Source organism: Phyllostomus hastatus, unplaced genomic scaffold, assembly GCF_019186645.2.
Source record: "Phyllostomus hastatus isolate PE091 unplaced genomic scaffold, TTU_PhHast_1.1 phas_contig_283, whole genome shotgun sequence".
Lineage (NCBI taxonomy): Eukaryota > Metazoa > Chordata > Mammalia > Chiroptera > Phyllostomidae > Phyllostomus > Phyllostomus hastatus.
This window is the reverse complement of record NW_025333833.1, coordinates 13,955,931-13,968,140: the sequence shown is the minus strand read 5'-3', so window position 1 is coordinate 13,968,140 and position 12,210 is coordinate 13,955,931. Positions and strand designations below refer to the sequence as shown.

Here is a 12,210-nt window from a genome sequence, read left to right as displayed (position 1 = left end):
TGAGTCCAGACATCACCTCCATCCCGGCCACGTGGCCACTATTTCCATGGCCCTTTTAGTCAAGGACAGGGGTCATGCTATCCACTTGATGGTTCAAATCCTTCTCTGCTGAGGCCACCCTTCGGTGAGCATTGACATAGGACACAAATGTCTTCACATTTCTCATCCATTCAGAGAAGCTTCTTTGTCACGAATTTTGTGATTGTGTATCTCCAAAGTCCCTAAACATACAGTCCAGCCACGGGCCACAGACCAGGAATCTGTATGTAATTGCATCTTTTGTCTCCATTCAAGCAAAAGGCAAAACCAGGCGTACTTCTTGAACTTCTGCACTGCCCTCCCCGCCCCAGTAATATTTCCTTTCCCCATTGCCCTTCAAGGATGTCCCAGAAAAGGAGAGCCCTGCAGCCGTCCACTTTCACGTGGAGCCTGAACATTGTGCAGAACCAGCTGTTAACAAGGCTCAAGGTTTAGCTCCTCTGTCACCTGATCACAGGGATCTCTCCCATGAGGCTACGAGTGCAGACCGGAAGGAAGAAGGGACCGGAACAGCAGTGAGCAGCATGGGCACTTGGGCACTTGCTCACATCACTTACTTACATCTCCAGGACGTGTTCAGCCCAATCTCATATACATCGCTTCCATTTGATGATGGAGTGAATCTGCGCACACCAACTTTCTGGCTTGGTGGCTCAAATAACGCCCTGCTCATGGCGGTCAGCTCAGGTCACATGGTGACTCGGCCACTCATGGTTAAGTCAATAATGCACTGCCAGTGTGATGGCCAGCAGGCAGAGACCGGGGGAAATGATGGTGCAAAGTCGCAAAGCATTCCGCTGGAGAAATCCCTCTTGCTCAGGGAGGCTGACCTTTCGGTTCTATTCAGGACTTCAGTTGATTGGAGGGGACCCACCCCCATTACGGATGACAATCTGTTTATTCCAAGTTCAATGATTCGAATGTTAATCTCATCTAAAAATCACTCTTCAGGCTGACTCGTTAAGTTAGCCATGCCCCATTTAATGTTTTAAACAGGCAAGAGAAAACCATATAAACATCTCTATAGCTTCAACTAGCTAGTCTTAAAAATAATGCTGAAAACTTATGAACACATTTTCCCTGGTAAATTATTCATTTAACAAAAACTTTTTACTTGTAAAGTAGGAAAAACATGATTCTCAATATATAATTATAATAATATTATATACAATATATTTCATAATAAATTATTCAGCCCTGGCTGGTGTGGCTCAGTGGATTGAGCGTTGGCCTGTGAGCCAAAGGGTCGCCAATTCGATACCCTGTGAGGGCATATGCCTGGGTTGCAGGCAGGGTCCCCAGTAGGGGGTGTGTGAGAGGCAACCACACATTGATGTTTCTCTCCCTCTCTTTCTCCCTCCCTTCCCCATCTCTAAAAATAAATAAGTAAAATTTTAAAAAATAAAGTATTCAGTAAAATATTGACCTAAAATACTTTACTTGCTTTATTTTTTAATATACCTAGTCAAATTGTTAAATAATTTGTTTAATTTCTAAGAGAATTTATCATTTTATTCATTATTATGAAAGGGGACTGTGAGTCGAAACAAGTTGAGAAACAGAATTTTCTCCTTAGTATCATAGACAGCTGGTGAGAATCACTTGAGCTTTTAAGTGTTTGTCAGTTTTTTGTTATTGTAATTATCTCTTATAAATTATTTTTCTCTTCTCATTAATAAGATCAGGCACATAAAGAATGAAGTTGTCACAAACTCCAAGTTACTGAAATTGACCTCTAGATCCTCTTTCTGATGTGCCCAAATCATCTATGTTCTTGCCAGTTTGGAGAAAAACCTGGCACAAATGTAAAAACAGAACCCCTTTTTCCCTGTGATTTTGCTGACAGTCAACTTTCCGAAGTACCAACGACCCCACATTCCAAAGCACAGAACATAACACCTTCAAGGAGGTGGCCAAAAGCTAGTTCGCACCCCTCCCGTCTCACCAACTTATAAAAGGTGGAGAAGCTGAGTTGAACATTCAAGAGCCAACCCTACGTGTAAAAAGACAACCAAAAAGTAGCACTGATTTCTTTAAATGATTAAATGAGCTGATTCCAGTGATTATCACAATATTAAAACTGGTTAGGCTTTAGACTGCTTAGTTGTGCATCCTAGGTCATTACCTATTTTACAGAATGACAATTATTGAATATAATAACTTGCCAGTGAATCTTTACAGTATCACCAATACCTTCTGAAGTAACCAACAGAGTTAAGTCTAGTAACTGACCATACAAAGTTATTATGATATGATTAACCATATTCCCTATGCTGTGCAGTGTATCTCCATGAGGCACTTATTTTACAGCTGGAAGTTTGTACTTTTTAATCTCCTTCACCTTTTTTGCCAACCCCACTAACCCCCTGCCCTTTGGCAACAGTTTGTTCTCTATAAGTCTTTCTTTTTCATGTGTTTTTAGATTCCATGTATAAGTGAAACCATACAGTATTTGTCTTTCTCTTTCTCATTTATTTTACTTCTCAGATACCCTCTAGGTTCATCCACAATGTTGCAAATGACAAGATGTAATTGTCTTTTATGGCTGAATGATATTCCTTTGAATATATGTACCACATCTTCTTTATTCATTCATCTATCAGTGGACACCTAGGTTGCTTCCACATTGTGGCTATTGTTAAATGATGATCCGATGAACACAAGAGTGTCCATATCTTTTCTAGTTAGTGTTTTCATTTTCTTCAGAAAAATACTCATAGTCAAACTGATGGATTGTGTGGTAGTTTTATTTTTAATTTTTTGAGGGACCACCATACTATTTTCCATAGTGGCTGAACCAATTTTTACCCCCACCTCCTCACCAAGATGTTATTTTCCACATCCTCATGAAGATGTTCATTTTTTTTGTCTTTTTGATAATAGCCATTTCTGGCAGGTATGTGGTCATATCTGATTGTGGTTTTGATTTGCATTTCCCTAATGATTAGTGACATCAAGCGTCTTTTCATCTGCAGGCTGGCCGTCTGTATGTCTTCTTTGTAAAATGTCCATACAAGTCCTCTGCCTATTTTTTAATTAGGTTGTCTTTGATGTTGAGTTGTATATGTTCTATATGTATTTTAGATAGTAACTCCTTATTGGATACATCACTTGGAAATATCTTCTTTCATTTAGTAAGTTACCATTTTGTTTTATTGATGATTTTCTTCACTGTACAAATTTTCTTAGAGTGATATAGTCACATTTGTTCAGTTTTGCTTTTACTGTAATTGTTAGAGGAGACATATCCAAAAAAATATTGCTAAGACCAATGTCAAAGATTTTACTTCCTGTATTATCTTCTGGAGTTTCATGGTTTCAGGTCTTGCATTTAGGTTTTTAATCCATTTTGAGTTTATTTTTGTATATGGTGTCAGAAAGAAGTCCAGTTTCATTTTTTTGCACATATCTGTCCAGTTTTCCCAACACCATTTAAGAGGCTGTATTCCCCATTGCATATTCTTGCTTCCTTTATAGAAGATTCATTGACCATATAAGCATGGGTTCATTTCTTGGCTTTTGATTCTGTTCCATGGATCCATGTGTCTGTTTTTTGTGCCAGTACCATACTGTTTTGATTACTATAATCTTGCAATATAATTTGAAATGAGGGAGTGTGATACCTCCAATTTTGTTCTCCTTTCTCAAGTTTGCTTTGGCTATTTGGTGTCTTCTGTGGTTGCATATAAATGTCAGAATTATTGGTATTAGTTCTGTGAAAAATTGAGATCTTAAACTAGATGCTATCTGTTGAAAACTGTGAAGACAGACCAATGTCTGCATTGAAAATTGAGTAGAAATGTTCTTATTTAACAAGCTGTCATAACAGCATGCCCCTCCAGAACTTAGAGAGGCCATGTCGCTAGTACCGAATAGAAAGTGAAGATCTTGGCAGGGAGCAAGGGAAGTGGGAGCTGAAGACACCCTTGGCCCAGGAGTAATATAAAAATAGGAAAATGTTACTTGTGTTATGGGAATGGCTGGTGCTGAATATATCTAAACTGACTTTCTTCTCTAGGCAGAGCAAAACCAAAGCAAAAGCAAAAGCAAAACTGCAACAAAAGGTTCAATTCTAAGAATAACTTCCATAAACATGAATTTAATATTTTTGAAGAATATCCTAGAGAAAAACACAATTACCCCATTCTCCACCTGTTGCAAAAAAAAAAACACCCTAATTTGCATGACTATTAGGCCAAATTTCGTTTTCCCAAGAAGATCCCTTTTCACAAAACAAGGAGTGCCCAGGGGTTGTGACAGCAACTCTTCTTTCAAGAAGGACAACCAAAGAACAGGCCGACTGGGTATGTGCAACAACATGCCCCACCTACAATTCTAATTGAACAGCTCAAACTGTACTCTTTTCATCCAAACCTTCTTCTCAACCTGCATCTCCTCCTGAGTCCTGACACTAGTATCTCTCAATTTTGAGTCCCTGACATCTCTCATTCTAACTAATTCATCCCATGCATGCAATGCCGAGCCACTGCCTAAGCCTGTGCCCTGACTCACACAACAGAAGATTTACTGAGGATCTATCGTTTGCTGGGAGCTGGGCTGGGTGCTGGGGATATAAAGGTGAATAACACAGACACTGTCCTGGTCCTCGTGACACTTACATTCTAATGGAGAGAACCAACATGAAATGAATAGTTTACACAAGTAATTTTTAGGTGTGATTGTGGTAAACACTAAAAAGATAATGTGCATATTTGTGCCATAAGAGAATATAACTGAGACAACTAACCTGGGACTGGGGAGTCGGGAGTTGGGAAGGAGCTGGTGAGGGAGGGAGAAAATCTCAGAAGTGATGTTTGCAGAGATCAAAGTTACCAGAAGGGCGGGGCGGGTGGAGAGAAGGATGCAATGGGGATGTGCACGCTGTGAGAAGAAACTGTGCAAGAGCACCAACTGGGCAAGGGTTCTGGGGAGACAGGGGCCTAAGAGGCACCTAGTAGGGAGGGGCAGTGATTTTGGGATAAACGGGCAAAAAATGAACCCGGAGAGATGCTGTGAGGCCAATCCCTAGGGCAGTGGAAGCATTTTAAGCTTCGGTTTGATAGAATGAAGATTTATGTTTTTAAAAAGATCCCTCCGAATCCACTGTGAACAGGAAGTAGCAGGGAGAGGACAGGCATAATAAAACTACAGAGAAGAGACAGACAGGGTTTTGCACTCAGGTGTAGACACGCTGAGTTTGAGATGTCAGGAATACTAGTACAGAATTCACACAGGTGTACAGGCATGCACAGTGCAGCTCAGAAGAGAGGTTCAAAGGCGCTGGTAGACAGGTGAAAGTTCCTAGCCCGCAGGTGCTGGGCGACATCACGGAACAGAGGAGTAATTCCTGAGAAGAGTGCAGATTGAGGGCAAAGGTGGCCGAAGACTGAGTCTTCAAGAACTCTTGTGTTCAAATAACACGCAGGGGAAGACGATCTGGCAAAGGGAACCACAGGGCCATGATGAACACAAAGATGAGGTGGTAGGTGAAGGGGAGAGAATGTTTCAAACAGTAGGAAGGCATTTGCCATTTGTAGCTGCAGGGTCGGGTAAGACAGGCCCAGAGGAAGATCCTTTGCAGTTGTGAGTTAGCACTGGCGACTAGCTGAGCAGCTGCAGTGGAATAGAGGGCAGAAGCCTGAGCACAGGGAGGAAGTAGAATGAGTAGTAGATTGTGCAGAAAGTTCAGAGAAGTTTGTCTGTGAAGATGGGAGAAATAGAGCAGAAAGGAGAAGGGAATGTACAATCCAGGGAGCTATCTTTTATTCCTTTTTTCTCTTTATATCAGAGTTTAGAACATGTTTGTAATTTCATAGGAAAATTCGTACAGACATAGAGGTGGACCTGGGAAGGCTGGATGAGGACATTTGGGGTTCCTAACTGGATCTGCAATCCATACCCAGTGTGGGGCTGTGTTTGAGAGAAAAAGGCTACTTCTTCCACCGACCTCACAGGGAAGGGGAAAAGGAAATGCACAGTTTATGGAGCATGTCAGTCCTATTGAGAGAGGGCATGCGGTGGATCAGCTGCAATTGATAAAAGCGACAGGAACTGTCAGAAAGATAGCAAGACTGCTCCCCCACCCCTGCCACTGGATTTGTGGCTTCAAACTGGCAGACAGAGACCAGCTTGACCCAACATGGCGACTGTGTTCATCCAACAGTAACCCCTAGCCTCCTTACACACCCACTGTACTACTGCATCAGCTTATTAAACGACACAGCCCATGCCACTGTGATCGGAAAGTGCAAGCCCACATAAGGATGCAAAATGGCCCGTGGAGGTCCTCTGAGAAATCTCCACCCCTTTCCCAGGAAGACCCTGAATGTTCCTCTCCCTCCTTTAATGCCCCCACCTCCAATTAAATGAACCTCAGTAAAGGAAGCAAGTTCCACTCAAGGGGGGCTGCTCTGCCTGTGGAGTAGCCCATTCTCTGTCTCAACGCTTCACTAAGAAACTCCCTCTCATTTTGAGGAACCAAAAAAAGGTTGTAGAATTGCCACTGAAAGGTTTACTACAGGAAAAATAAAATTTCCCAGAAAGCTAGAAACTTCTGACTAATATGCAGAGAAGGAAGTGTTTTCAAGGACTAATTAACCTGAGATCATAATCAACCACAAGTGCAGTCCGAGATCTGTATGTTGACAGTAAGGTAGGATTAAAGAGAAGTCTGGTCCTTTTTTTTTTTTAATAGAAATTTCGATGGAGGTTTTGCTTCTCCTCTCAGCTTCCTGTTAGAAAAATTCTCCATAAGCAACATTTTAATCTCGGAGTCTGTTCCCATAACAACAGCTGTCTTGTCAGCCCCAGCAGGTTAGCTTTCCAGCCCTACGCCCACCTGGAAACACGCTGGGATACCTGCATCACAGGCGGGACGGGGCGCCCCTCTGGCTCCCTTACTGAGAATTCACATCTCATGTCCAATGGTACTTAGACTACAATTTACAATTTAATTTACAATAATCTTGAATCCCTGGTCTGAGTTTGCATATATGGGAATGTATGCATATATATTTACTTATGCTTTAAATAAAAATAGTATCTTAAAATAAAAATAGTATCTTTGAATAAAAATAGTATCTTATGCTTTAAATAAAAATAGTAAAACTAAATTTTGTTTATTTAAAATATTCAATTAACAGAAAGTTCAAAGAAATGAGTAAAGATAATGAGCTGATATGCCACTAAGAAGAATTCCATCATACCACTTGATGCCCATAACCATAGCAATTAATTTTTTTAATTCTTTGTGGAGGTATAATTCACGTAGAACAGTATAGTAGTTTCGAGTGTACAACATAATGATTCACTCTTTGTATATCTTGTGAACTGATCACCATAATAAGTCTAGTTAACATCCATCTGAATACATAGTTAAAAATATTTTTTCTTGTGATAAGGACTTTTAAGACCTACTAACTGAGCAACTTTCAAATATGCAACACAATATTAACTATAGAAGCAATTTTTACAGATTTCAGATAGAAAGATAAACCAATATGTAATGAATGAATGAATGAATGGATGAGTGGATAAATGATAGACAGATAGATAAAGGGGTATTGAATGAATAAGCAGCCAAAAGGTGGATTACACAATACCAGTTATTGAATAATAAATGCCATTTATTTTACTGCAATTTAAGAAAATAAAAGGAAAGACAATGAAAAGAGTGAACCTTAAACATTTGTTCACAAAAATACTTTAATTTTAAGATCTCTTTAAAATTAGTATTATGAAAAACATTAAAATGTGGAGGTCACTATATTTAGCTAATTGCTCAATTTTGAATGATATCTTTTAAGTTTCTGCTGTGAAATATTAAAAATTTGGAACATTTTCTTTTACCCTCTGTCTATACCTGTTTTTGTTCATTGTGTTATCATTAACAATATTTATAACATTTTCTTCTTTCTCCATAATAACAATCCCACAGTTATTTAATCTTAGTCTATATTAAAATTACTTCAATGATTCTCTTACATCTGACACTAAACTTTTCCTACTAACAAAATTAACACCTTGCTGTACATAGGTATGCCTACACCTCTTTTAATAACTGCATCTGATAATTATTTCCAAATACGGGCAGCATTGTGATGGCCTTCCTCAAAGAGTTTCTATTTATGAAATACTTACCTTATCTTAAAGGGCTGAAGACATAATGCTCAATCTTAATGTTTTTATATTTGGGTAAAATTTGAGAACAAGTACAAATAAAATGATTAATAAATTGCGATAACACCGGAAAAATTTCCAACTCACATCGCGTGTGGAACACAAGCCTTCACTCTCCTTCGGACCCAGGAGTTTCTTCATGTTTTCCATTATGTTTTCTTTCCTCTGGTGTCGGAACGCTTTCTCCTGATCGCACAGAGCCATGCTGAAGCGCAGGTCCGGGGAGGAACTGCATATAAAACACAGAGTCCTGAGCCGCGGCCCCCAGAAGCCTTCCTATATACCTCATCCAGGCCCCACAAGCCCCTGAAGCTCCACTGATTGAGGCTCACTGCTCCCCTCAAGCCATTTCCTCGGAGGGACCTTCAACAAGATACGCAAGGATGGCTCTCTCAAAGCATGTTCCAAAGCATGCGCTCAGAAAACAAGCGGTATGAAATGTTTTAGAAAAGAACTAACAGGCAAACAAACAGCCCCCCATCGATTGTTCGTTATGGTAGTGATAGCCCTTTTGAGAGGCGCTTCAGAAAAGACACCCGTTGCTGCGTGTTTGGCACAGTAAGAAACCTTCGATTATATGCCTTTCTCATAGAATATTGTCTATGTCACTCATAAAAGTAAGTCCTTCCCTTCAGAGTGGGTTAAATTTTAGGCTCATTTCTGTTCATTCAATATATTTCTTCCTGGTAAGACACAGAATGAGAGAAAAGACTGCAATGCTTCTGAACTATGTTATCTTAGTAATATTTGAGCACTGCAACTATTTTCATTACAACTTCCCGAAGAGCAGATATAGAGAACTCACAAGACAGCAAGTATGAATAATGAGGAAAGGTAGATGAATAAACATTCAAGTTCACTAGCAAATTTTTCAAATACAGAGACTATTAAATTAATAATTTAAAAATATTTTAAATATCTATTTTTGGGCACTGGAAAAGGTAAAGTAACAGTCATTCTTATACATTTATTTTAGAAATGTCAATTTGCAAACAAACTTTTGAAAAGGGATTAGCCAGTGGGCACCAAAAATAATTAAAATGTATATTTCCTTTGATTTAGTAGTTCTATTTTCTGGATAGCTGCCTTAAGGATAAGAACCATAAATATCGAGAAGATCATTTAACTGTATTATCATATAATAAGGTTATAAAATTATAGTGTACCAAAGCTTTGGGTTACACAGTTATTAAATTTGATTATAATGAAGATTATGTAACAAGGGGAGGGTGGTAATGGGAGGGAAGTGGGGTGGGGTGGGGGGGGGGACTGGATTGGGAGTAAAAAGGAGAAAACTGTATTTGAACAATGATTAAAAAAAAAAGATTATGTAACAAGACAGGAAAAAGAAAGATAGTGAATTAGCAATTTTAAAGTAAAGTTTTGGAGTACCTCTCTTCTATTATTATTATCTATTATTTCATATTGTTTGGTATCTTCTAATCACTTAAAGCAATAGAAATCATACCTGCACAATTGTCCCTATGAATCCTCAATTTATTTCTTTTGCCAGCCCTCAGAGATAACTGCTACCATAAATTTGCTCTTTATTTCAATGAATTTGTTTATAATTTAACAATATATATTTATGTCCCTTAACAAGATACAGGTTTTCATTTTTCAGGTTTAAAATTTTTATATAAATGCTACTAAGTGTGTGTATTCTGCAAATTACTTTTTCCAATTGAACATTTTGGTTTTGAGATTCATCTCTGTTTATGTAACTAGGACTCAAACATTTTCACTAATTGTGGAGTATGTTTAATATATGAATATAGCATGATTTGCTTATCCAGGAACATTGAGATGGCTTCCAATTTATTTTTAACTATTACAAAGAGTACCACTATGAACATGTGGTATATATGTAGAGAAGTTTCCTATAACATGTGCTCTTTGGAAACAACATCTCATTAAATCATCATAATAGATATAAAGTATTCTTTTCTTATTTTACTAATGAGTAAAAAAGTGTTTAGAAATCTTTCAACCATGAACATAATTAGCAAGTGACACATTTAAATCCAGGACTTCTCGTTCTGGGATTTACGTTTCCTTTAATACACTATTATCATCATTATTGTCTTACATTGAGCACAAGAAGCATAATTTTTTTAAAAAATCTATGAACAGAGCAATGAACAGAGATGTTTAGAAGGTGTCAATAAGTACGTATCTGGAAAGAAGAACTTGACTATTGGGAATGGAAGGTATTCCTGGAAGCTCTCCGAATTTTTGAGACAGTCCCATCTCCTTTCATATGACAGTCATTTAGAGGCAAGAAAACAGACAGGTAAGACAGGAATTGTGACAGCTCGTGTGGAAGCTGCTGTGAAAAGCTGAGAGCTCCCAACCCTGTCACTTACTAGCTGTGTATTCAGCGCAAATTACTCATGCCTTGTCTGGACTTCAGATTCTCCACCAGTAAGCCAGAAACATGACCCTTGCCCCAGGTGTTGTAGCTGTGTCTAAAGCCGTGTTAAACCTGATACCCTCTGAACACACAGAGAATCAGTCTTTAAACTCATCATCTGCAGGCCTATTCAAAGACTCCTGAAAAACGACTCCCATCATCTGCCATGGTGTATGAATGGATTAAATGCTGTACTTATATATAATGATCTAAATTTATAAATGAACTTGATGTCCACTAACAATACCTGCAATACCAAATATGCAGATCTATTCTAAAAGGGTCTTTAGGCGTTCTTCCTATTCATCATTTAACTTTGCAGTTATTTTATTTCCTGATAACTATTAAAGTATGAATATATTTTATCATACAAATATTTTTTTTAAAAAAGAAACAAATATCTGGAAAAACTTACATGCTGAATGACTTTATAAATACGGTAACAGAAGTATGTTTCATTTATGTCTTTTGTATAATCTTCAGTTTGTTTTCTTTTTCTAATTTTATTTTATATTTAATAGACAATCTACCATGGGAAATTGAATCTTTCTTTAAAGAAAACATTTCTATTTTAGAATCAAGGTGTAACTTTACATACAAAAATAGAGTTTGATTAAAGTTTATTATAAACATATAATAAGTTGCTTCTGGACTTGTATACATTATTTAGCTGAGTTTTTTCTACACTTTTTGATAACTGTGTTTCGTTATACACTATGGCTCTAATTGTATCAGTGAAGATCTTTTCCCATTAAAATAAATATCATTACTTTCATAGTCAAATAGCAAAAACATTTCTAATCACTGTGGAATTAAGTCAGTTTTAAACAAGGGTTAATGTGATGGAAGTTAACGCAATCCAGTCACTTGAACTCTCCTTTGAGGTTTCCTGCCATATGCCGAGGGACTACAATAATTTATGCCAATAATTTACAAAGTCAGGTCAACGTGTTCCAGAGATCAAAACAAGAGGAAGAAATGTCTAAGCCTAATGCCAAGGTATCACAATCACTCATTTGGCAAATCACAAGATAGCGGAATGCGACTTCCACTGGTGTGGTGTTTGTGCACGTAAAATCCGTCCTGGAACCTTGCGCAGGGAGGTCCGAAGAGACGTAGAGAGGCAGTGGGAAGTGCGTCCCACTCAAGTCTGTGCTGGATAAGAGATCAGCTCATTCCCAAGGCACGCAGGACTCCCCTGAGCGCCAGCATTCGAAAGTAAATAAATGATTTTCCAACTTTCATTTTCAGAACCCACTTTGAAAGAGCAACTTTCTTCACGGAACCTTACTGTTGGAGTCCTGCTGATGGCCACGGCGAGTCAGCCTCAATTCTCAGTTTTCCCTCTTTCCAGTTCCCTGTTCAAGTTCATGTTTTTCTGAACATCTATCTATGTCAATGACAGAAAATAGGCTTAAATAACTATATTCATTTCTACGGGAATAAATGTATAACTTGAAGGTGGCCTCTTTCTAAAAGCCCTCACTTTGACATATATTATTTAACCTGCAAACTATAGGAAATTTAAGCAAAGAATATTAGATTTATTTTTCCATGTTGTGGCTCTTAAGAGTGAGCTA

The 12,210-nt window shown here is 38.2% G+C and overlaps 1 protein-coding gene across 3 annotated transcripts in view; it reads right to left on the bottom strand.

Annotated features, from left to right (window-relative positions):
* The window catches only part of PLA2G4A (phospholipase A2 group IVA), a 151,061-nt gene that overhangs the window by 54,935 nt on the left and 83,916 nt on the right, over positions 1 to 12,210 (bottom strand). For all 3 annotated transcript variants that reach the window (XM_045838531.1, XM_045838532.1, XM_045838529.1), the window contains one exon: positions 8,305 to 8,446. In XM_045838531.1, the coding sequence (XP_045694487.1) occupies positions 8,305 to 8,446 (142 nt within the window). The remainder of the gene's footprint in view (positions 1 to 8,304; positions 8,447 to 12,210) is intronic.